Consider the following 24,109-nt stretch of genomic DNA (forward strand, 5'->3'; position numbering starts at 1 on the left):
GCATTAGGATGCTCCAAGTGGGATTGTGTTCTTGAGGAAGGAAGTGGTGAAGCCATGGCTCTTTAGGAAACGTTTTATTGGAGGAGTGGATGATGAATACCAGTGGGTAACATTTATTTCATATGGAGACAGTGAACACTGACCGTTATTTTTTAAAAAATACATTTGCTATCACAGGACTGCATACATCTTGGCAGATGTCATGGATGACCAGCTGAAATCTATGTGGTTCTCGCCATTCCAGGCTGAAGAAATTGAAACTGACCCTGACATGGTAAAAGTCTTGAGTTTTTAATACTTGAATGGGTGGGAACTGGAGCATTTCCAGCTTAATTGTCAGCAGTGTTTTTGAGACCCCATTCATAGTGTAAGCAACAAAGAGGAATGTTAGGAATGTAGACAGATAAAAATGGGATACTCATTTAGCAGCAGCCTTCTAAGAGTGTTTCCTGTCTGGGGATGCTGACAGTTGTATGGGGGAATGATTAAAGTGGAATGAATTTCTCACTCCTACAGGTAAAGGTTGACTTAATTGAACTGTCAGAAAAAGGATGCAGCGACTTCGACCTGCAGGCGGAGCTGGAGAGGTCGTTTTTGACAGAGCCTACTTCTCCGGGTCGGACAAAAACCACAAAAGGCTTTAAACTTGGCAAACACAAGCACGAGACGTTTATAACTTCCAGGTAACCAGTGGTTTTGATTGTGACTGTGCCTTAAGGTGGATTTCGATTTTGCCATTGCACTGGTGATGTATTTGTAATCACGGCATAGTGGGATCCAAGTAGATTTGAGTCACTTGAAAGGGTCCCTCCCACAAGTCGTTCTGCTGCAGCATTCTCTTTGAAAACCAAAATTTTAAAAAACAGATTTTACATGAACAGATTTTGCTGGTGCAAGGGAAGGGAGTGGAGGAGGAATGGTTCCTGTGAATGATAGAACTAACATGGGTTATAAAAGGCAGAATCTAGTTCTACCCAGAAGAAATTTAAAAGAGTCTGGGTTGGAAAAAAGCATCTTACATCCTCTAAAATGCTGCAGACAGGTGTGCCCGAGCAAAAGAAAAGAAAATTGACTGTGAAAGGAACCTTAGAATGCAACACCTTTCTGTGTATTTTGCCATATAATAAGGTGGTACACATAAAGGAAGGGATCTCTTCTTCTCAGAAGCCTGCCTTCATCCTAGAGACTTGGGTAACTTAACTCCTGGAGCCAAGGGATGAGGGCATCAAAACTAAATTCTTAAGTCACAAATGGGCAACCTTCAGCTCAGGTGCCACATGGAGTCCTTGAACCTCTTGAAATTGCCCCCTTTTCATGTCCCATCACAGTTACTTCCTTTCATTTTGTCCTTTTTACCCATGGCTTTTAAAGTGGTCTATCCTTATTCCTATGTAGTTTCAGAGCAATTGGAAGGGGCAGAATTGTATTTGATAAAAATTTGTTTTTGACTTCTTTCATGGTTGGTATGCCTTGGGGAAAAGAATAGTTTCCCTCCCAGCTGCCTGAGAACAAACTGTTAGGCTTCTGTTGTATATGTATATGGGAGAGAGTGGGTTAGCATGCAACACTCTGCTAAACTGTACCTGAGCTTAATCTTGGTTTTCCAGAGAGGAGGTTATGGCCTCTGAGGTCCTCTTCTTTCTGCTGCTGTGATGTGATATGGCTCAGCATGTTGTCTGAACCCGGTTTCTCGGTTTGTCTAGCTCCAGACAAACCACAAACCTGGGTTTGGAGAAGAAACTAGCCCAACCATGGCTTTGCTTGCAGCAGGACAAGGGGAGGTGCATATTGGCTGTGATCTTTTCTTTCTCAAGTTTGACACTTGTGCGATTGCACTAAGCCACTGGTCTTCAGCTGGTGGGTCAGAACCTACGAGTAGGTCACAAGACCTGTTCCAAGGTGGATTGCAACAGGTGCATTGCCACCATGCAGATAAATACATGGTGAATAATTAAGAAATGTGTCCCCAAGTGCATGTTTGGGTGCAAAATGCACCCTGGGTTTGAAAAGGTTGAAGGTACCTGCACTAAGCCATAGTTCGGCTTAGCCTTATGTGTGAACCAGATCAGAAAGGGAGGTTATTCACAAAGGAATTACTTTTAATTTCCAGAAGAGTCATGCTGTACTAAAAACATCCTCTATATATTAATATGAGAATAACTCTGTCAAATCTAATTTGGCTACCTCGAATCTGAAAATTCAAAAATTGAAGCGGGGATGTCTTTATTCCAAATTATTTAATCCAGAACATTTTTGTCTTTGGCTGTGCCTATCATTGGTTCAAGCTCCAGCAACCACCATGCCGTTTGGATTAATTGCTACTAAAAATTTTGACTGAACAACTAACACTAATGCAGATGAATAGCGAGAGACAGGATAAGGGCTTAGAAAGGATAGGAGAAAGAGACCTATTTGCAAACGGCACGTCTGTATGGTTTTTCTAGCTTGTGAAGTATTGGAAAAGGTTCACATTCTCCTGTATACGTTAATACCTGTGTCCTGCTAAACCAAATATCGCTTGTTAATTAATTTACCATGCGAAATTTCTGGGCCTTAACAGTGGGAAGTCTGAATACATCGAACCTGCCAAGAGGGCCCATATTGTGCCTCCCCCGAGAGGAAGAGGCAGGGGAGCATTCGGCCAAGGCATTCGGCCCCACGATATCTTCCGTCAGAGGAAGCAGAACACAAGCAGGCCGCCTTCTATGCACGTTGACGACTTTGTGGCTGCCGAGAGCAAGGAAGTGGTTCCACCAGATGGGATACAGCCTCCCAAGAGACTGCCTAAAGTTTCACAGAAGATCTCTTCACGGGGCGGGTTCTCAGGGAATCGAGGAGGGCGAGGAGCCTTTCACAGTCCAAATAGATTCTTCACGCCACCTGCTTCGAAAGGTAGGTTTTCTGGTCCGCCTGAAATATGTGAGCTTTATGCCTTCTGGAGGACAGATTTGAGGTTCCATTCATTCAGCGTGTTCCTTAAAGCGAAGTTAGTTGTAGCACTTCTGCTACTATTCACCATTGCAGCTATCTTTTTCGGGGCTTAGAGTCATGGAATTGTAGAGTTGGAAGGGATCTTGAGGATCATCTAGTCCAACCCCTTGCAATACAGGAATATGCAGCTGTCCTTTACAGGGATTGAACCTGCAACCTTGATGTTATCAGCACCATCCACCCAGCTGAGCTATCTTTGCAGTAAACTTTGTCCACAAAGGATGCAATCTCAGGATTTGGCCTCTAGCCGCAGCCCCCTACAAACTGAGATGTTGTAAAAAAAAGTTTGATGTTCTTTGATTCTCCAAACAAACCTGTTGCTGTCCCTATTTTACAGATGGGGAATTGAGAGGTAGAAGGAATGGCTTGTTCAAGACTGCTCAGTGTGTCCATGATAAATTGAGAACTTGGGCCTCCCAAATTAGCGTCCCGTAATCTGGCTGCCCGGCCAAACTAGGTGCTACCTTCCCTCTAGCATGCATGAAACCTTTCAACTCAGATTGTGGAGCTGAATATTTAGAAACAAAGGCAATTCACAAACGGCTTAGTTGTGCTTTTTCACTTAGGAAATTACAGTCGCCGTGAAGGAGCTAGAGGATCAAGCTGGAGTGCGCAGAGTTCTCCGCGAGGCACCTACAATGAAAGCAGAGGCGGCCAAAGCAACTTCAACAGGGGCCCACTTCCACCTCTAAGGCCGTTAAGTTCAGCAGGTTTGTGGTTTCCCTCCCCTCACAATACTTCGTTGAAATTATATGCACAATCAGTTCAACCAGTGGTATTTTTCTTCAGTTTTGATTTATGGCACTTATTTCCTTCCTTTCTGTTTTACATAAAGCACCAAAAGACACCTTACAAAATTAAGTCAAAAATAAAAAAATAGCTAAATGCAAACTCAAGAGAGACTGGATCCTCAGACAAAAATGTCACCTTAAAAAGTTGGTCAACAATGACGGGAGTTGTAGCAATATTTAGAGGGCCACAGCTTCCATGTTCCTGCTTTATTGCATTTATATACTTTGTTTGCCAAGCATGGATTACAACTGAAAGCAAAATAAACAGTTCAAAATATAGATTTTTTGGGGGGTGGGGGTGGGGGGAGAATTTCAGGCTGCTGATGTCCCTTCATGAGCTAATGACCTGATCTCCTTTGCATGGGCTTTTGATTCTGGGGTTGATCCACTGAAGGATAATTTTCATGTTTTACTTGGTTGAAACTATTGCATTGTAAATAAGTGTACATGTATGATGAAGAATATCAAAAGGTTGTGCTGTTCATTTTGATCTATGATCTGCAGTCTTAGCAAGATTAAATATATCACATATTTCCAGCCTGATTTTATAATAGAATCAGAGATGGAAGGGAACCTGAGGGTCATCTATGCAGGAATCTCAGCTAAAGTGTCCATGGCAGATGGTCATCCCACCATAATGGGGCTTGCTCAGTAGTAAGCCTTAATTAATGAAGCTTAAGTGGAACTAGGTGTGCTTAGGATTCTAGCATTAATAAGTTTGCCTCGGTGCCTGTTGTATAGTAGGCAAAAAACCTGGCCATTATGATGGCAGAGATTTCTATACAGTGCTGGTTAAATGTATATTGAGTTGTTCTGTATTAATATCATAGGTTGGAGGCTGTTTTTAGAGGCCTCAGTATAGTTGCAATGCATATTTTCGCCCTTATGTATATCCCAGTAGGAATCATCACTGTACTGTTACCAGTTATCTCTCTCTCTTTTTTAAGGCTACCGGCCAAGTCCTCGTGATCGTGCTTCCAGAGGCCGTGGTGGCATTGGGCCATCTTGGGCAAGCACAAATAGCGGCAGTAGTGGTGGCTCAAGAGGAAAGTTTGTTGGCGGAGGCAGCGGAAGAGGGCGTCATGTCCGCTCTTTTACTCGATAAACACACCATTGAGAACATTCTGACTGTGAACCTTTCAAGATGATGGCAAATTGCTTGAGTGCTTGAGGACCAACGCTAGACTTACTGGTATCGGGGGGCAGAAAAGAGACTTTTTTTTTTGTTTGGAAAAAAATCCCATTTTGTTTGATACAAGATCTGAGGTTTCAATAAAACTGTTTTTTTGTGTTAGTGTGTGTGTTTATAGTTGCCTATGCTTTTATGGCACTTCCGCCAGAAGTACAAGTTTAGATTTGGTTGTAACAGTCTTGCAACATAGTCCTCATTTGGGGTAAGTAGCAACAGCCGTTCCACGGCAACAGTGTTTTATTTAACAGTTTATATACCACTTGATCGTAAAACAACCAACTCTAAGCTGTTGACAAAAATATAAAGTAAAACAATTTTTAAAACACATATTTAAAAGCAAACAAATTATTAAAATCAACAGTCACTGAAGAGGGAGAAGTCACATGTGACTTCTGCTTGCTTCTGTGAAAATGTTTAATAGTGGAGCCATGCATGTAGCTGCCTGAGAAGCAGTTGTTTTACTTTGCATGTATTTTCCATCTCTGCATATAGTGTGCACTCTTACCAAATATCCGAGTCCCTTAACTTCAAGAATACATAATCTGTAAACTTTAATTTCTATATATACATACACCCACACACAACACGCACATGTTATATTAGTTTTATTAGGTCAATTCATTTCATAGGATACCATAGCCAATGGTATGGGTCATCTCGTCAGCTGACACAAGCAGGAGCAAAGGTTTGTGGGAAGTTGGTCCATTTCCCTCAGGTTTTTTCCCCTGCCTGATGCAGCAGTACGTTCCTCCTTGGCTCTCCTGGCTTAAGCCAAGTTTCATTAGATTCCTTCATTTTTCTATTTGCTTCTTTTTTGTTTCTTCTCCTGAGTACACAGAACTTTGTTCTCTCCCTGCCTTCATATTATTATTATTATTATTATTATTATTATTATTATTATTATTCCTAAGAGTAAAACTAAAACATAGTAAAACCATAAGACAGGAATTTAGTAACTCAAAAATAACTGAAATAAACAGCTTAGCTAAAAACAGACCAAAATGTTAACTTCTTCATGTCTGGAAAAACTTGCCTGAACAAAAATGTTTTAGCAGACACTGGAAAAAGTGCAGTGAAGGTGCTTGCCTGATGTCAATAGTCATGGAGTTCCAAGTTTGAGTGCTGCCATGCAAAAAGAGCTTTTTTTTTTAACAAGTGTGGTGCACCTGCAATAGTGCCAGTGCTGCGGACTGAATTGACTGAATAGAAATATACGGGGTAAGGCAATTCCTGAAGTAAACTGTTTCTAACTGTTAAGGGATTTATATACTAATGCTAACAGCTTGAAGTTGGTTCGGTAACAAACCTGCAATCAGTGCAGATCTCTGAGCGGAGGTGTTATCTGCTGACAGAATCTCATTGCTGTCAGCAGGTGGACTGCAGCATGCTGCACTAATGGTCAGTTGCCAGATCCAGCAAAAGGAAGCACCACATAAAGCAGACTGCAGCAATCCAATCTTAAATAACAGCCACCTCTCTGGTTTTCACTTCATGCTTTCCAGCCGGGTCAGAGGTCGAACATGTGTTGTTTTCTTGCTTCCATCCCTAGTCAACCGACAGTCTTCCTGGAGAGTCTTCACTAACTCCAGTAATTCTAGCTTCTCAAGCTGTGCCTGCTCCAGTTCTTGGTGATGCTGCCTCTCTGTTGCCAGCAGGGTACGCATGTCAGACGACATCCTGGACATCTGGCTCTAAAAAGCGTAAGAGGGTTTTTCAAGTGTTGCATTGGGACTGCCTGTTAACAGTTAGATGCTCACAATTTCCTATCTATTACATTTGTCTCTTCCCCTTCCTCCAAGGACCTCAGGGTAGCATACAGATAACAGAGCCTACATTGCATGGATCTGCCCCTTTCAGGTATCCAGACTGCTGCAAAACAGATCTGTTTCTGCCCACTCTCCAAGGCAAGGGAAAGAGGCTGCATCGTCTTGGAATGACTTGGGCCCAGACCCAAATGCTTCTGTACCCAGAGTTTAGGGTAAAGCAAAATGTGCATGGGCATTCATTCTGAGGGCTATTGCAATGATTGTGCTCTCCCTGTTATCCCAATAAATTTGGGAAAAGAGAACTCAGCAGGTGGGGGATGTGTGGTAGGGAAGGCTCTTCTAGGCCAACTTGGAAGTATCTGATTTTTTTATTAATGGTCCATCTCCAAATTAATATAATAATGGGACTGGAGGAAGTTTGCCAGGCACCAATAGCAATGCTTCCTTGCTTATGTGAATTGTAGTTAAAATACCTGCTGCTGAAACCATTGGTTCTAAAATAGATGCTGTAGGTGAGACTTCCCCAATTTGATGCCCCCCAGCTGTTGTTGGACTTCAACTCCCATCAGTCCCAGCTGGCCTGGCCAATGAGCAAGGATGATTGGAATTGTAGTCCAAATCACCTGGACAACACAAGGTTGGGTAAGGTAGCTGTCAGGTGCTTGAGGACTGTGGCTACCTTCTGGAAACTGAAAAAGAGTACAGTGGTACCTCAGGTTACATACGCTTCAGGTTATATACACTAATAATAATAATATATAAAAAAATTATTTATATCCCGCCCTCCCCAGCCGAAGCCGGGCTCAGGGCGGCTAACAACAATAAAATAGTGCAACATTCTAAAAACATTTCATTACAAAAATTAATTAAAATCAAATTGATGACAACCATTAAGCTAAAGTTCTGTGAAATTGCCAAAGGAGGGAGTCAGGCTGCGCCCTGACCAAAGGCCTGGTGGAACAGCTCTGTCTTGCAGGCCCTGCGGAAAGATGTCAAGTCCCGTAGGGCCCTAGTCTCTTGTGACAGCGTTCCACCGGATTGGAGCCGCAGCCGAAAAAGCCCTGGCTCTAGTTGAGGCCAGCCTAACCTCTCTGTGGCCTGGGACCTTCAGGATGTATTTATTTGAAGACTGTAAGTTCCTCTGTGGGACATACCAGGAGAGGGGGTCCCATAGGTACGAGGGTCCTAGGCCGTATAGGGCTTTAAAGGTTAAAACCAGCACCTTAAACCTGATCCTGTACTCCACTGGGAGCCAGTGCAGCTGGTATAGCACCGGGTAAATGTGATCTTACAGCGAAGACCCCATAAGGAGTCTCACCGCGGCATTCTGTACCCGCTGGAGTTTCTGGGTCAGTTTCAAGGGCAGCCCCACATAGAGCGAGTTACAATAATCCAGTCTGGAGGTGACTGTTGTGTGGATCACAGTGGCTAGGTCAGGGCGAGAGAGGTAAGGAGCCAACTGCTTAGCTTGGCGAAGATGAAAAAATGCCGCCTTTGTTATAGCTGTAATCTGCGCCTCCATGGAGAGGGAGGTATCGAAGATTACACCCAAACTCTTTAACGGATTTTTTCTAGAAGAATCAGCAGCCCCGACCCGCCTCGATCCAGCTGCCTGCGGAGATCATCTGTTAGGGCGACCAGAGCCGTCTCGGTCCCATGACACTTCAGGTTACAGACTCCGCTAACCCAGAAATAGTACCTCGGGTTAAGAACTTTGCTACAGGATAAGAACAGAAATCGTGCTCCAGCAGAGCGGTGGCAGCGGGAGACCCCATTAGCTAAAGTGGTGCTTCAGGTTAAGAACAGTTTCAGGTTAAGAACGGACCTCCGGAACGAATTAAGTACATAACCTGAGGTACCACTGTACAGCACAGAATAAAGCTGTCTGGAATACCAATTCACCAGAGGCAACATTTTAAGGAAGGGAGATGACCTCATAGCTAATGGCAATACAATTCGTTTACCTTTAGTTCTTCAATCTGATTTTGCAAAAGACTCTCCTTTTGCACCATATGCTTCCTTTGAGAATCTAGTCGAGATTCCATCTCATGTTTTGCCTCTTCCATCCGGCAGATCATCTCTGACCTTAAAAAACAAAACACATTTTGTTAATCAGCCTATCTGTCTTTAATCTGAATACAGAGGAAACTTGAAACGTACGCCCATTCAGTTTTATGCGCTTGGCAATTATTATTTTTAAAGGGGGCGAATGTCTGGGGAAAAAAGACTGTGGCAATCCCTCCCGCCATTGTCTTATCTTACTGTTCATCCTGCTTTAATTTTGAAAAGGATTGCTTGGACTGAAACAAACAACATGCACCTGTTCATATGTAAGCTAAGTTAATACGCTGATTTGTTTCCGCTTGGGAGGAGGGCAGCTGGTGCAGCTGAACAGTGTGCCCCAGGAAATTGATCATTCACAAAAAGAGATGGTTTGTTTTAGATCAGGACTTACCATTATATGTGAACAGGGCCACTCATTACCAAAACAGGAAGTAGTGTTTAATCCACCAGTTTTGCACTAATTATTCTGTAAGTCACAAACAAGATCTGGTTTTTTAAATCTCCCATCTGTTTTATGCAATATCTGCATCTTCCTTCGGCCCCAGATAAACATCTCATTTTAACAGCCCCAGCTTCACTCACAGGGGCAGATCCCATAAGCTAGTACTGGCAAAGAAGCTTTTCATTTATGATTAACTTAGGTTTCAGGTTACCACCAAGCAGCGCACAAGCTTATGTTACACAAAAAAGATGTCAACAAATCTTTTATTTCAATCAAATCAGGATGATAGAATACCAGGTGTAATTCGGGTGGGAAGATAGGAGGAAGAGATGGTGATGGCAATAGAAGCAATTTGCCAAGTTACCAGATTGGTTTCCTGAGCACCCAGGAAATTGCAGCAGTACTGAAGAACAGCCCCCTTGTGTATGTTTTAGAGAGATGGGCAAAATATTTAGGTGTCAGTTCATGCTTTAGGCATGGCCAAACTTGGCCCTCCAGATGTTTTGGGACCACAACTCCCATCATCCCTAGCTAACAGGACCAGTGGTCAGGGATGATGGGAATGGTAGTCCCCAAACATTTGGAGGGCCAAGTCAATCCATGAGCAGCCAAGGTAAGGGGAAGAATAGCTTTACCTGAGCAGTTCTAGTTCCGTTCTCAGCTCTGCCACACAGTTATGTTGCGCATCGTCAGCACTGAGGATGGCATACCCACAACCTTTGGGGCACTCGCGGCTCCTGTATTCACACACGGCCAAGTGACTGTCTAGGTTACGTCTTTCAACCCGAGCTGGGCAACCTGATTGGAAAGCAGAAGATTGGAGGAAGTGCACCAGAGAGAGAATTGTTTCATTTTCCCCATAATCTTCTGACAATGATAGACTGTGCTCCAGAGAGGTCACTTCAGTGCTGCTAATGCAGCAAAAACGTGGAAGGCAGCAGTGACGAGCTACTGGGTTCCGCAGCCCCTGTGATTCTCCAGTAGTTTGACTTACCCCTAGAGGCGCACTCCATTCTCTCTCAAGACAGAAGGATGCTAACAACAGCACTACCACCACTCTCTCTCTTTTTTTAAGGTAAAGGGACCCCTGACCATTAGGTCCAGTCGTGGCCGACTCTGGGGTTGCGGCACTTATTTCACTTTATTGGCCGAGGGAGCTGGCGTACAGCTTCTGGGTCATGTGGCCAGCATGACTAGGCCACTTCTGGCGAACCAGAGAAGCGCACGGAAATGCCGTTTACCTTCCCGCCAGAGCAGTACCTATTTATCTACTTGCAGTTTGACGTGCTTTCGTACTGCAAGGTTGGCAGGAGCTGGGACCAAACAACGGGAGCTCACCCTGTCGCGGGGATTCGAACCGCCGACCTTCTGATCGGCAAGCCCTAGGCTCTGTGGTTTAACCTACAGCGCCACCCGCGTCCCACTACCACCACTCTTGAGGAATCTAGGTTAGTGTTTCCTGCTGTGCGCAGGTACAAGGATTCTCCAAGGGGGCACTGGCACATCAGCTGCCTTTCAGTCCCCCAAACACCAACACTGAATCCATAATTTGCTTTGGCAAGTGTTGGCAACCGGTAGAAATGGAACAGGAAGGGGTGTTCCCACAGGAAAAGAAACCGAGAAGGCCCACTCTGCAACAGCCACTAACTCTGGGAATTCCCTTTAGTCTACATTCCAGAACCGTGGGACTGAATTCAGGTGGAAACCGAGATCTATCATCTGTTTTAAAGATAACCATCTCTGCATTCTACCTACCGCTATTTGAACAGGGGACCCGGCTGCATTCACACTCGCGTTCATGTCGGTCAAGGGATTCCAGTGAACACACCATTTCACAGCCACACTCTCTGTTCCTGCAGTGAATCTGGAGTCGATTGAGATCGTTCTTCATGTATCTGGGTACAGAGGTTTATTATTTTTATTATTGCAATACTGCTTGCTAAGATATAACATATCACATGCTCCCCATTTTTCTGAGTGGTAAGACATTCCAGAGTCAGTGCTAACTGATTCAGTTTTCTTTGAATGAGTCCACATAGCAGACTAACCATGACTGCGTAATATTTCGTTTTCTTGCTAGTATACAGGCAGAGCACAGGCGAAGGTAAACAGCAGGTCCCCAGAAAGGCAACTTGCACCACAAGGCATTTCTGGCCTTGATGTTAAGAGCTTCCACACTTTACCTTCTGCCTGTCCATACATTGCACCAGCCACCCTCTTCAGCTTGGCTGTGGTGTCACCCTCCACCCTAACTTTCTGGAGAAATATCTGTATCAAGAAGCCATCTTCTCAGAATTAGATCCCATAGAAAGACATCCCCTGGCCACTGTGAACCATTAACCATAACATCCTTTCCACAAAACTTAAGACGATGATCAGCCATTGCTTTAAGGCAGGGGTGGGAAATCACAGGTCTGGTCACCAAATGTGACCCTTCAGACTTACCTGGCTGTCAGGATTTCTTCCCTGCTATACCCCTCACTGGCTCTGCTCACCCTGCCCCTGGAAGGCAACACCCCCTTGTCACGATTAAAACGCACATGTTTCCAGAAAGTTGGCAACCCTAATGAAGCAGAAGCACTATGGCCAACTTGTGTTATTTGGCAACACAGTAAGTCAACACTTGTTTGTGACATTTATGTTTAAGATGTGTTCATTCTTTATTACATACAATACTTTAAAAACATGTATCGTGGGTATTACCACTTATGCTGTCCTATCCTTTTGTTTTTCAAAAGTTGTGTTTTTAAAACCTTAGCTGTTAGTAGGTTAATGAAGCAGTTTGCTCCAACCTTGAGAAAAGGAGATTGGTCAAGCCAAGAATTTTCCTAGCAACTGCACATTTCTGTCCTAGCAGAAATTGTGTGTGTGTATGTGTGTGGTTCTTCTGTGCAAAGGAGCAAGGTTAAAAGGGGTGCAATCAGAGGTGTGAATTCAGATCAAGCCGAAGCTTTGTGATGCAAGCAATCTGGACTTTGCTACTTACTCTGGACCCATATAATAGGATTATGTTTCCACGTACGAGAGGAGGACAATATAGAGATATTTTTGATAACTGGAACTTGGCACTGGATCCTGTGGGACAGAACATTCTTGTCTATCCTGTATTTCTATAAAAACAGTTCCTTCTTTATTCCAATTTGGAAAAGGCTACACAGTGAACCCCCAAAGAGTTAATGGGTCTGCAGCACATCTTACTGCCTCACTCTTTTCTTATACAGTGGTACCTCTGGATATGCAAACCTCTGGTTGCATATCCTTCAGGATGCAAACGCGGTAAACCCGGAAGTATTTTTCTGAGTTTCTCCGTGCGCATGTGCAGAAGCGCTCTACTGCGCCGTGCATATTCCTCAGGATCCAACCGGAGCTCCAGAACTGATCCTGTGCACAACTGGAGGTACCACTGTACATCTCTTTCCTTGTAGGAAAATTTTCTCTTTAGAGTGAAATAGACCAAATCTAGGCTTACTAAGCCTAGTCAATTTCATTAATTTGCATGACATATGGGGTAGTAACTTTAGTAAGGAAAACCAATCAAACAGGATGCTCCATCCTTCAGCCTTACATTTGCATATTTGCTCAAACTACTAGTGTAAGATTAGATTTTGTGATATCGGCAATTTGGACTCAGAAATAATTATGCACCTGTAAAGCGGTCGAAGGACAGACAGATCAAGTGGCTGACGATCTTCTGGGCAGCTGCTGTGATGAACAAGCCACCCGTGTATGCAGGAAGTGCAGAAAGCATGTTCGCAAGGAGCCTGCAAGGGATCTTCCAACACATCTCGGCAGATGCAGCACAGGAGACCTTCATTCACGTAACCTACGAAGCGCTCAATGTCATATCCCATTTTCTCAACGACCTCTAGCCTGCTATGGAAGTGAAAGCACAGAATTAGTAACTGCAGCCACATTACCTTTGAAAATCAAGTGAGCACATTATCAGCCTTGCACCTTAAGATCTGAAGAGATATGATGCAGAGGGAGTGACGTGGCTTGTGAGTTTTATGCCGTGGACCTTCAGAATCTGCATGCAATTCCAATTTGCAACCTTTCCCCAAGCGTGCAAAGCCATAGCATAGACAAGAGCAAACTTACACTTTTTTGTTCATTTAGTTGCATCTCAACCCTAAAGAGGGCCCTTTTTATAGAAAAAAGCATGCAGGCATTGATTTCAAGCTTCTTTGCAACATGTCACAGCCCCACAAAAAATAATACATTGCCTTTTCAGTATTCAGTTTCTTCTCAGAGAAACCCTAATTAGATTTAGGAGGATTAATGCTTCTTTCTCCATTAAGTACATAAAGCAGCCAGAGCACCTGATCAAAGCAACTAAGAGCCACCTGCTTCTTTCTCAGGTGTCATTCTAGAAAGATTCTCTGGATTAAGTGGCATATGGAATGGGTTCTAAACACTGAGCTTACAAAGTGTTTATAATGTGCATGTGTTTTGAGATGCTAAAAAACTGTTGAACAGAATGTACCCACTCTGTAATAACACAGTTTCATATTTTTTAATGGTGGGGCTATTTTTCTTTTTTAATACGGAATATTCCGATACTTTCTGCTGGAATATATATATATATTTGTTAAAGCATGTTATAGAACAGGCACGTCCAATTCCCAAGAGACTGTAATTTACTCCCAGTATAAAAAAACTTGCCAACAAAGGTCCATATAGTTAAAGCCATGGTTTTCCCGGTAGGGATGTATGGAAGTGAGAGCTGGACCATAAAGAAGGCTGATCGCCGAAGAATTGATGCTTCTGAATTATGGTGCTGGAGGAGATTCTTGAGAGTCCCATGGACTGCAAGAAGATCAAACCTGTCCATTCTTAAGGAAATCAGCCCTGAGTGCTCACTGGAAGGACAGATTGTGAAGCTGAGGCTCCAATACTTTGGCCACCTCCTGAGAAGACTCCCTGGAAAAGACCCTTATGTTGGGAAAGATGGAGGGCACAAGGAGAAGGAGACGACAGAGGATGAGATGGTTGGACAGTGTTCGCGAAGCTACAAACGTGAGTCTGATCAAACTGCGGGAGGCAGTGGAAGTTAGGAGTGCATGGAGTGCTCTGGTCCAGGGGGTCACAAAGAGTCGGACACGACTAAACGACTAAACAACAACAACATAAAAAAAAACTGGCAGTGATCTACCCTTTGTCACTGGAGAGAGGAGGAGTGTGCGTGGGGTGGGTGGATTGCACATGAACATTATTGTCTTGGAAGATGTTTAGTAGGGCCAATTCTGGGGTGATGTCTAATACTTGCTTAGTTATTTTACATATTTCTCGTATGGCTGTTGTCCAGAATAGTTGGATTTTGGGGCACTCCCACCACAGCATTTTGGTGAGGTTCCTGGGCGTATTAGCGCTAGTTTTCTTGGTGTTAGGTACCACCTGCAGGTGAGTTTCAGAGTGAGTTCTTTTATTTTCGTTTATATGGATTTTAAGGGGGGGGGGGTTAGACCACATTTTGGTCCATTGAGTGGGGTTAATCTCATAGCCTATGTTATCCTCCCATTGTTTTTTGATTGTGTCTAGGGGGTTCGTGGGATTTTGGAATAGTATTTTGTATATTGCGGATACCATCCTTTTACCGTGTCCCTTTGTTGTTAGGAGGAGGTTTTCGAAGGTTGTCAGGGGCCTAGTTGCTGCTGATTTTACTGCTGGGTTGTTTAAGAGGGCATGTAATTGGTGTTGTGCTAACCAGGGCATTTGGGTGTCTTCTAGTTTGTGCTGTATTTCTTGTGTTGACAAAGGTTTGTTATTTTTATAGAAGCCTATTAGGCGATATAAGCCTTAGGTTTTCCAGGTTTTTATCTGGAGGTTTTGTGCTGCATGGTGGAAAAATGAGTGGTACGCCAGGGGAATTAGTGGGGATGGGGTTGGGGATAGTTTGCCTATTTCTGTTTTCCATGCTTTGAGCATGGTCTGTGTGTACCTGTTAAGTGTTGTGGGAATTTTCCTTTGTTTGGGAGGAGTGGGAATGCTGTGGTGCAGGTATTTTCAACTGTGTCCCTCTCTAGGTGTATCCAGTGTTTTGTTGCATCTTCTAGTATATATGGGATTATATGGAGTTTTTGGTTGGCAATGTAATAGGCTTCTATGTTGGGGATTCCCCATCCTCCTCCTGAGGTGGGGAGGTGCAGGTATTTGGGGCTTATTCTTGTTTTTTTATGTGAGAAAAAAGGGTGATCATTTTGATCATGGCTATTTTGTCTGAGAGAGTGAAATTCATGTTGTTCCATCTCTTTAGGTCTTTGTTAATTTGTTGCCACAGGGGCTTGTAGTTGTGGAGGTACAATTTATTGGGGTTTCTGGTTATTTGTACTCCTAGGTATCTGAACTTGGTGTGGCAAAGTTTTATTTTGGTGACATTAGTGAGTTCTTTTTGGGTGTGAGGAGGGGTGTTTACATCCCTGTTACAGAACATAAAGTAAACAAATTCTTACATTTTCCAATCAGTAGCCTGCTGTGTTCCCCATAAATACTCCTATGTTATAAAAATGGCTATGTACAAACTGTGATTTTTAATTGTCTCACTCTGCTTCACTGTGCCTGTCTCCAAGAAAATGAAAAACACGTTTATTTGTTAAGCTTCCTAAGTAAATTATCCCAGCACTCAACCCACTGGTCGCAATTAGCTGCCACCTCTACTTTTCACACAGCTACAGAAAACATATTCTAAATTTTGACAGCAGGAAACAACAGAGGAAAGGGGAAGAAAGCAGATGGGAAGCAGCATGTGACTGTTTTGGTCACAGGGGCTTAGGGTCAGCATTTCCAACCCTATTTTGCACATCTATGCTCAAAGGTTCAAGCCAGCACAGTTGGTCAAAACATTTGGAGAGCAAATGAGCCAGTGTGGTGTAGTGGTTAGAGTGTTGGACTAGGATCTGGAATCCTCATGAAGCTCACTGGGTAACCTTGGGCCATTCACCCCACTCTAACATACCTCACAGGGTTCTTGTGTGAAGAATAGGAGAGAACTATGTATGCCACCTTGAGCTCCTAGGAGGAAAGGCAGGGCATAAATAAAATGAGAAAAATAGGTACAGCTGCGCATGGGAACTAGGCTAGGGGACATGCTAGCTGGAGATGCTGGAGGGCCCAGGCAAGCAGATGCTCTTACCCCTGAGCTATGGCACTGGAGAGCCATATTTTATTCTATTTTATTTCACAGAATTTATAGGCCGCTTGAGTGTAGAAGAAAAAACAAACCCCTGAAAACGATTTTACAGAAAGCCACGACTCCTCCATCTTACGCTGTAACAACTGTCAGCAAAAACAGACTAAGGCAGCTGCTCCAGATTCAGGATGTCAGCAACTTGGTACAGAACCGTAGTTCCCAACGTGGGGCACACCCCCCACAGTTTGATTTGATTTGATTTTTGTGGGGGGGAATTTGATTTTTATGGGGGGGAATTTGATTTTTAAGGGAGGGCAATTCGAGAATGAGTTATTAACAGTTCATGGTCTTTTAGGCTTCCTCCACATGAACAGCTCACGTGAATAGCCCCCTTTGACATATAATAAGAATTATATATCAAGGGGGGGGGCACCAGGATTTTAAAGATGCTTAGGCGGGGCATGGCCAAAAATGGGTTGGGAACCACTGGTACAGAATCACAGAATGGTACCCAAGGTGCTTTTGACAAAAGTGGGCTGTTGGTTCCCCAAAGTTCACACTGCAACCTACTGTTAAGTCTTTTGAAAAAAAACGCAATAAAAGCTGAGCACCCTTTCAAATTAGTTTTAGCCTTTTCTCTTTTTTGGGGGGGGGGCGAGGGTTACTTTTTAAAGGCATACAGGCAAAAGCGCTATCAGAAAACAAGGGGAGCCACCTGCCTCCAAGCTTCCCTCCCAAGGCAGGTTTCAGGGTGGCGATTCCTCTCCTCCTTCCCGCCCTCCAAGCGAAAGCCCAGAGACGGCTCCTCTTCGCCTCACCCGCTTCGCGAAAGCGCGCTTCCGCAACATAAATTGCTCCCCACAGGCCACCGTCCCGTCCCTACGCGCCTCCACCCCCGCCAATAAGAGGAGTGAGGGGCTAGCCTGGCCCCGCCTTCTTCGCACGCGACCGCTCAGCTGGCCCCTTTCTTCGGAGTAGACTTAGAATAGTTAGAGCAGCACGTGCTTTGCAACTTCCGAGTTTTTCATGATGCTTTTTTTTTGAGCTCATTGAAAGCAATGGAGAAAATACAGGATTTTAGAGCAGCTTTTTTTTTTTCGCAGGCAGGCCGCGTTCTGCTAAAGCAAAAGAAAGCAGGAGCCCTTCCTCTTTCCAACTCGGATCTTATTTATTGCGGGGGGGGGGGGGAGGAATGTGACAAATTTCAGAGGAGCCATTCGGTTAGAAGACAATGGATCGCAATGGATTGTTTTTGAAGTCATTTCAGCACCGGGTGGAAAAGAAAATCGCCACAACGCCTCCGCCCTATCCTGGATTTTGGCAGAACAAAGGTGGCAACCCTAGAACTTAACCCGGGAGGGCGCAGGGTGGGAGAGGCTAGGCTAATAAGGGGTGTTTGGCAGGGAAAGGCGCTGCCTGTAAATCCACATTGAACCTCAGCGCCACCATCTGATCAGCAGTTTGAACGATGGGCTACACTGCAGGGCCGCCCTAAGACACTCCCCGCACCCCAGTCACGACTTACGCTAATATCCTGGCTCTGCCCGCTGTCTTCTATGGGTAGCTCTGAGCAGGGAAGAAAAGGAGAAAAATATACCCTGCAAGTTTCAAATCTGTGTTGGAGTGAGTTGCTCTATATTTTTATCTCTATGACTCTCGGCAATTCATCCTCTTCAGCCTCGCGAATTGGTTAACGCCCTCCTCTGCCAGCGCCGTATTTTCCTGCGAAAACGAGTAACCTAGGCAACGGGGGAAGGAGAGGAAGGCACTTTGCGACAAATACGCTTGATGGCCGGAGCGTAAGCGTACCCGGTGGCCCGCCATGTCGAGCGCGGCAAAAGCACCAGCGGAGCATGCGCAGTAGGGTTTCTTTCATACCTCCTGGCAGCCCTCAAGAGAGGCGAGGGCGGAGGCGAGCGCCGCGCATGAATGCTGGTCATGCGCAGTGGGGCGAACGGAGGGCGCGATAAATTGAGAGCTGCCTGGGGCGATCAGCTGCGCATGCGCCGTTTGGTGAACGATAGGGCGACGGTGCTGTCTTGGCGGGACGGTTAAATTGCAAAGTAAGTGCGGCGTCGTGTTAGGACTGGGAGGGGGCTGAGGCAGTCCTTCCTCAGAGGCATAGGGTGGGGGATTCAATAACTGGGCTGGCTGCTCCCGGTGCGCTTCTGCTTTTCAGGTTTCCGTTTCCACAAACACGAAAGGTACTCTGTACATGCTCAGAAGCTCTTGCTCCCTCGGTTCAGTTTTAACAAGACCGTGTTCTCTTTCCTTCGGTGGACAAATATTTGCTTCTGGTGCTCGCTGTAAGAACCTGAAGAGTAGTTTTGTTCCTGCATGTATGAAATTAATAAATATAAGCAACTGACACAAATGGCCAGCAGAGGCCTGAGGAAATAGAGGGCTTTATGGCTTTTTTTTTAGCAAGCACCAGGTCAACATCATTGCTGGCATTTGCCTTGGCTCACAGTGGAGGTGAGGAGAGGGTTGCCACCAGAAATGAAAAGTTGCTATGAAATGAATCTCTTCGGACTGTGGCAGAGTCAGGAGATGAATGTAGTGGGTTGAATGTAGTGATTGGGCAGGTTGATACAAAAAAAAAAAAAAGGTGCTCCCATGGGTAGTCTGGTGCTTAAGAAATCATGATTAAAACTTTCAACTTAACCTGAGAACATAAAAGTCTTCACCTGGCACCAAAATAGTGGTGGGTACCAAGTTAGCCTCCCTCAGGACTCCAAAGAATACTGAGAATGGCTTGACCACAGCTGCCCTCTTCCTACCACCCACCTAATAAGGCTGGTACACCTGGAGGAGAAACAAGAGGAACCATACTTCCTAGTTTTTGGGGTATTTTCTCCCTGGTGTGAGAACAGGAATAGGATATGTTCTGGGAAGTATTTAAGAGTTTCTTTCTCTAGGGCTTGCTTTTTAAAGCAAACTTCTTCTTTTTTTGCTGTTTTTCAGACGAACAGAACTGAACATGAGACGATCAGCAGCTCCTAGTCAACTGATGGGAAATTCAGTCAAAAAGCCAAGGTTTATACCTCCAGGAAAAACCCATATGTTATCTCTGAAAAAAGAATCTGAACACTCAGGCTCAGAGGTAATATTAAAAGGGAGGAAGAAAGCAAGTGTAATATTATTACTGAATGAAAACTGAACTTGAAGAATCTATGTCAAAATTCCATGGAATCTTAATTCTCACTGGGGCAATATGCTTTTCTGGCCTAGGCTATAAGGGGCTTACAGAGTCAGATGCTTCACTCACAAATTCTTCCATATAGAAGATAAGCTGTCAGGGAGTGCCAGTATCACTTCCACTCTGATACTTAACTTTCTGCATGCAGGGATTTATTTATTTTTCGGTGCGGGAGTATGCAATCAATAGGAGTATAGCATCTAGATCAAGGGAAGTAATAATGCCACTGTATTCTGCTCTGGTCAGACCTCACCTGGAGTACTGTGTCCAGTTCTGGGCACCACAGTTCAAGAAGGACACTGACAAACTGGAACGTGTCCAGAGGAGGGTAACCAAAATGGTCAAAGGCCTGGAAACGATGCCTTATGAGGGACGGCTAAGGGAGCTGGGCATGTTTAGCCTGGAGAAGAGGAGGTTAAGGGGTGATATGATAGCCATGTTCAAATATATAAAAGGATGTCACATAGAGGAGGAAGAAAGGTTGTTTTCTGCTGCTCCAGAGAAGCGGACACGGAGCAATGGATCCAAACTACAAGAAAGAAGATTCCACCTAAACATTAGGAAGAACTTCCTGACAGTAAGAGCTGTTCGACAGTGGAATTTGCTGCCAAGGAATGTGGTGGAGTCTCCTTCTTTGGAGATCTTTAAGCAGAGGCTTGACAACCATATGTCAGGAGTGCTCTGATGGTGTTTCCTGCTTGGCAGGGGGTTGGACTCGATGGCCCTTGTAGTCTCTTCCAACTCTATGATTCTATGCTGCCACTTGCAACCTGAAGCTGTCCAGCCCAGATGCATGTTTACTTGTAATTTTGCATTCTGCTCTGTTAGTCCATGTGCAAAAGGGTCCTGAAAGCAAAACTATAGACAAATTGTCTGAAAAATGACTCCAAAGCTAAACATCAGTGGCATCGGTGGAAACTGGTTCATGCAATGGCAGCGTTTGCATGTCACAATAGTTGATGGTTTACTGTCAACGTGCAGAAGTCTCCCACTTCATTCCTCCCTTCTAGCCAGTAGAAGAAAAAAAACACAATCCCTGGCTTACTGTTACATTCAAACTAGGGATTGTGATTTGTTTCATTCAAAGCAAACCACTATGTGAAGCCAAAGTTTCTAGGTTTACCAGCGAAATAAACAATGACTCCCAGTTTAGATGTAATAGTAAGCCAGGGATTTTGGTTTGCTGCACCCACTTTCCCCAAGTGGATGAACAAAGTGGAAGTGATCACTTTGTGCATGGTAAACTATTACCTTTGGCATACTAGAACACACAGACCAGGCCTTGGTTCTTTTACATGTGTGTTAAGATTGTTCCATGGTTTGTACAGTATCTTTATATTAATATGGAACTTAGGGATGCTGTGTGAACACAATGCTTGGTACTGAATGTGTGGTACTGAGTGTGGTGGAGTCTCCTACTTTGGAGGTCTTTAAGCAGAGGCTTGACAACCATATGTCAGGAGTGCTCTGATGGTGTTTCCTGCTTGGCAGGGGGTTGGATTCGATGGCCCTTGTGGTCTCTTCCAATTCTATGATTCTATTATTCTGTGAATAGAGCCACAAATAATAGATTCATATGTTATTTCAAAGTACATATGTGCAGAAGGTCGATGTTAGCCTTCCTGTCCTAGAGAAGCCTTTCTCTCACTACTTCAGTTTTCATATGTGTTCTTTCCCCAAAGTTCTCTTAAGGATGGCTAGAGAAATATATCTGCTCCTAGTAACTCTGCCCCAGTCCCAGAAGTTATCCATTGGGCACTTCTAGGATAGCCTCATCCTTTTGTTTTGACCTTCTCTTAGAATGGTGAGGCCAGGGAATGCACACAAACCACTCTCCACTGGCTTGGAAATTGTGGAGAGAGCATAGTTCAAGCTAGGCTTCTCACGGTGCCTCCTTCCCGCCTTGGAGCTATCTCCATCATATGAACTTCTACGTCTTTCAGGCTTCAGCTTGTATTTAAATAAGAAAAAGCTACACGCTTATTTTGATACTGTTGCATGAAAAGTCGTGTACAATCTAAACTGTTTCAATGTGTTGTAGGTACATGAGGGACAACTGAATGGCTCAACATCTGTAAACATCTGTTCTACAACTTGCGACTTAAATTCTACACTGCCTGTGAAATCTGATCAAGAAGAATTTTGCTCTAAAAATAATAATAATGACTGCCATTTTGTAACTGGAGTGAAATCACCACATAGAACTAAAATAGGTAAGAAAACAAACATTTGAATGTTATCCTAGTAGACTGTTTTAATATAAAGCACAGCAGTTTTAAAGATTGCTTATGAAGGAAAGCTGTCAGGAGCTTGGGAGCATCTGGCTGAGGATGAGTTTTTTTCTCAACAATGATACTGTCAGTGTTTCAGGTTCTCAAAATGAGGAAAGAGCAAAAATGAATAGACGAAAACAAATAGCAGCCACTTTCAAGGGACCAAAGAGTCTGACAGGCACTTGAAGAGGGATACAGTATATAGGTGTTTATATGATATTATTGACACTCATCTGCCTCAAGAGACAATGGAGTGCACCTCTGGGGGTGAAGTAAAACCATTAGCAGGGATGGCCAACTCTCAAGAGACTGTGATCTACTCAGAGTTAAAAACTGGCAGTGATCTACCCCCTTTTTGTTGAGCTTTTTTGGGGAGGAGGAAGGCCCGTTTTTTAGGACTTGGGAACATGAGTTCTGAGAACTGTAAACAATAAATGAAGGTTAAATAACTCCATCAAAAATAAATCTATATCTACTAACTGTAGACTGTGACGTAATGATTTCTGTATTTTTTCATAGTAGGGTGGTATGCGTTTGAATAAATTAAAAACCTGTCAGATCCCACACTTGCCTTATTACACCCTTTCAGATTTGTTTATCCACTTGCCCAATTTTATGATGCTTGGTGTTTGTGCTGCTTTTGATAAATTGTACTTTGTTTGAAGGATCCTTTTTGTTGTTGTTAAGGCACGTTTCTGACCTGCATGATGCTTGGTTCTGATTTTCTCGTTCCATTTGGTTTTGTGGTTCTTTTAATAGCCTATCTGGCACTCTTTTTGTTGGATTGTTACATTTGTTTTTCTGACCCTGTTTTTAAATTTGCTGCTTTGAATGGTTTGTGACACAGTTGTACTCCCACTTACCTGGTTAGAAGTTCTACCTGATTGAATAGGACTGACCTAAGAAGAGACATGTATAAAACATCGTTGTATCTTCCTAGTCTACAGGAGGTTCCCCTATTTCAGAGGTGGAAACCGTTTTTTGCAGCCCAAGGGCTACATTAACTATTGGCCAACCTTTCAGGGGACACATGCCATTGGTGGGCAGGGCCATATCAATGGATACAATAGGCTTGCTTCTGCATCCATACCACCCTCTCTGTTCTCCAGCCAGGAATTACCAGACTTCAGGGACTCTCTAGCCAGACAAAAACATTTGAGGAGGTTGTGAAACAGGGTTAGTAAGAGGTGTAGTCTGGGAAAGGGTGTATGATGGGGGCAGGTCTGGATTGTTCTCCCCACCCCCAGCCTGAGATTCTTTACCTTTGCCCTATTTTATAATATATGAAAGGTGGGGGATGGAACATTCGCCTTACTCATACACATGTTATTTTATTTGCTCTCATTATATTTTTATATTGCCCTTCCTCAGGGGTCAGCAACCTTTTTCAGCCACGGGCCGGTCCATCATCCCTCAGACCATGTGGTGGGCCAGACTATATTTTGAAAAAAAATATGAACAAATTCTTATGCCCCACAAATAACCCAGAGATGCATTTTAAATAAAAGGACACATTCTACTCATGTAAAAACACACTGATTCCCGGACCGTCTGTGGGCTGGATTGAGAAGGCGATTGGGCCGCATCCAGCCCCCGGGCCTTAGGTTGCCTACCCCTGCTCCAGAGAGCTCAGAGCTGAGGTCATGGTGCTCTGCTTGAGCTATGAGTTAATAAAATTGCCAATGAATATAGGTATAAACATAATTAACAGGCAAATTGTGGGTGAACCTTGCTTGAAGTTGCCCACGCCAAATAGCTCACTTATAAAAAACTGTTTATTGTTTGGCTTCCCTCCACATAATTATTAGGGCTAAAGTAGCAATTGGATTAAATCTTCCCTCAGATCTTCTCAGACTTGATACAGGGTAAAGATTTCCAAATCCTAATTACAAATGTAATGATCTGTCCATTTTGGTTCTCTTAGGGGGTCCCCCCCCCCATCTTCAATTCAGTTCTCCACACTTCTGTGGCAATTTGCATTTTATAAATAAATCATGAAAGTTCCATGCTTATCCATATGAAATATTTCAGAATTTACACTGGGGCGAAATGTCCATTAGTTAACAAACTTCCAAGAAATCTTCATCAGGCTGGACGTAAAGCAAAATGGGGGGGGGGGAATGGAGGGAATTTGGCTGATGATGTCGGTTGCCAGGCAGTCTGGATTTGGTCATTGTTTTAAGATGGAAGTGCAGGAGGAGATGGCAAACTTAATTGGATTAGGCTAGGAGGTGCTATGCCGGTTTCGGGTTGCACCAAGGACAA

The 24,109-nt window shown here is 44.0% G+C and overlaps 3 protein-coding genes across 15 annotated transcripts in view; 2 read left to right on the top strand and 1 right to left on the bottom strand.

The window, feature by feature from the left end:
• VIRMA (vir like m6A methyltransferase associated) overlaps positions 1-5,076 on the top strand; it is a 28,847-nt gene extending 23,771 nt beyond the window's left edge. For both annotated transcript variants that reach the window (XM_083450891.1, XM_083450890.1), the window contains exons 20-24: positions 178-274; positions 517-683; positions 2,561-2,892; positions 3,558-3,701; positions 4,730-5,076. In XM_083450891.1, the coding sequence (XP_083307017.1) occupies positions 178-274; positions 517-683; positions 2,561-2,892; positions 3,558-3,701; positions 4,730-4,887 (898 nt within the window). In that variant the 3' untranslated portion in view covers positions 4,888-5,076. The remainder of the gene's footprint in view (positions 1-177; positions 275-516; positions 684-2,560; positions 2,893-3,557; positions 3,702-4,729) is intronic.
• A 487-nt stretch (positions 5,077-5,563) lies between these two features.
• Positions 5,564-18,016, bottom strand: LOC310682468 (RING finger protein 151-like). 6 transcript variants are annotated; one of them, XM_083451389.1, is made up of 6 exons: positions 17,898-18,016; positions 12,892-13,119; positions 11,002-11,141; positions 9,882-10,044; positions 8,705-8,825; positions 5,564-6,665 (listed from the first exon to the last, which is right to left on the bottom strand). In XM_083451389.1, exons 2-6 carry the CDS (start codon positions 13,095-13,097, stop codon positions 6,459-6,461), a joined length of 837 nt encoding a protein of 278 aa, XP_083307515.1. In that variant the 5' UTR covers positions 13,098-13,119; positions 17,898-18,016; the 3' UTR covers positions 5,564-6,458. The 6 variants fall into 6 exon arrangements, with proteins under 6 accessions (XP_083307515.1, XP_083307514.1, XP_083307516.1 ...); XM_083451388.1 differs by lacking the exon at positions 17,898-18,016 and adding an exon at positions 17,088-17,277 and having other exon boundaries at positions 12,892-13,116; XM_083451390.1 differs by lacking the exon at positions 17,898-18,016 and adding an exon at positions 17,191-17,252.
• Positions 18,017-18,312: 296 nt separating this feature from the next.
• LOC310682339 (fibrinogen silencer-binding protein-like) overlaps positions 18,313-24,109 on the top strand; it is a 37,501-nt gene continuing 31,704 nt past the window's right edge. The window contains exons 1-3 of one of the 7 annotated variants that reach the window (XM_083451007.1): positions 18,313-18,435; positions 19,337-19,475; positions 21,613-21,784. In XM_083451007.1, the coding sequence (XP_083307133.1) occupies positions 19,353-19,475; positions 21,613-21,784 (295 nt within the window). In that variant the 5' untranslated portion in view covers positions 18,313-18,435; positions 19,337-19,352. Of the gene's footprint in view, positions 18,436-18,795; positions 18,848-19,336; positions 19,476-21,612; positions 21,785-24,109 lie in introns of those variants that run through there. The other 6 variants (XM_083451006.1, XM_083451003.1, XM_083451005.1 and 3 more) reach the window with 6 other exon arrangements.

The sequence above is a fragment of the Podarcis tiliguerta genome, assembly GCF_965153285.1.
Source record: "Podarcis tiliguerta genome assembly, chromosome: 7".
NCBI lineage: Eukaryota > Metazoa > Chordata > Lepidosauria > Squamata > Lacertidae > Podarcis > Podarcis tiliguerta.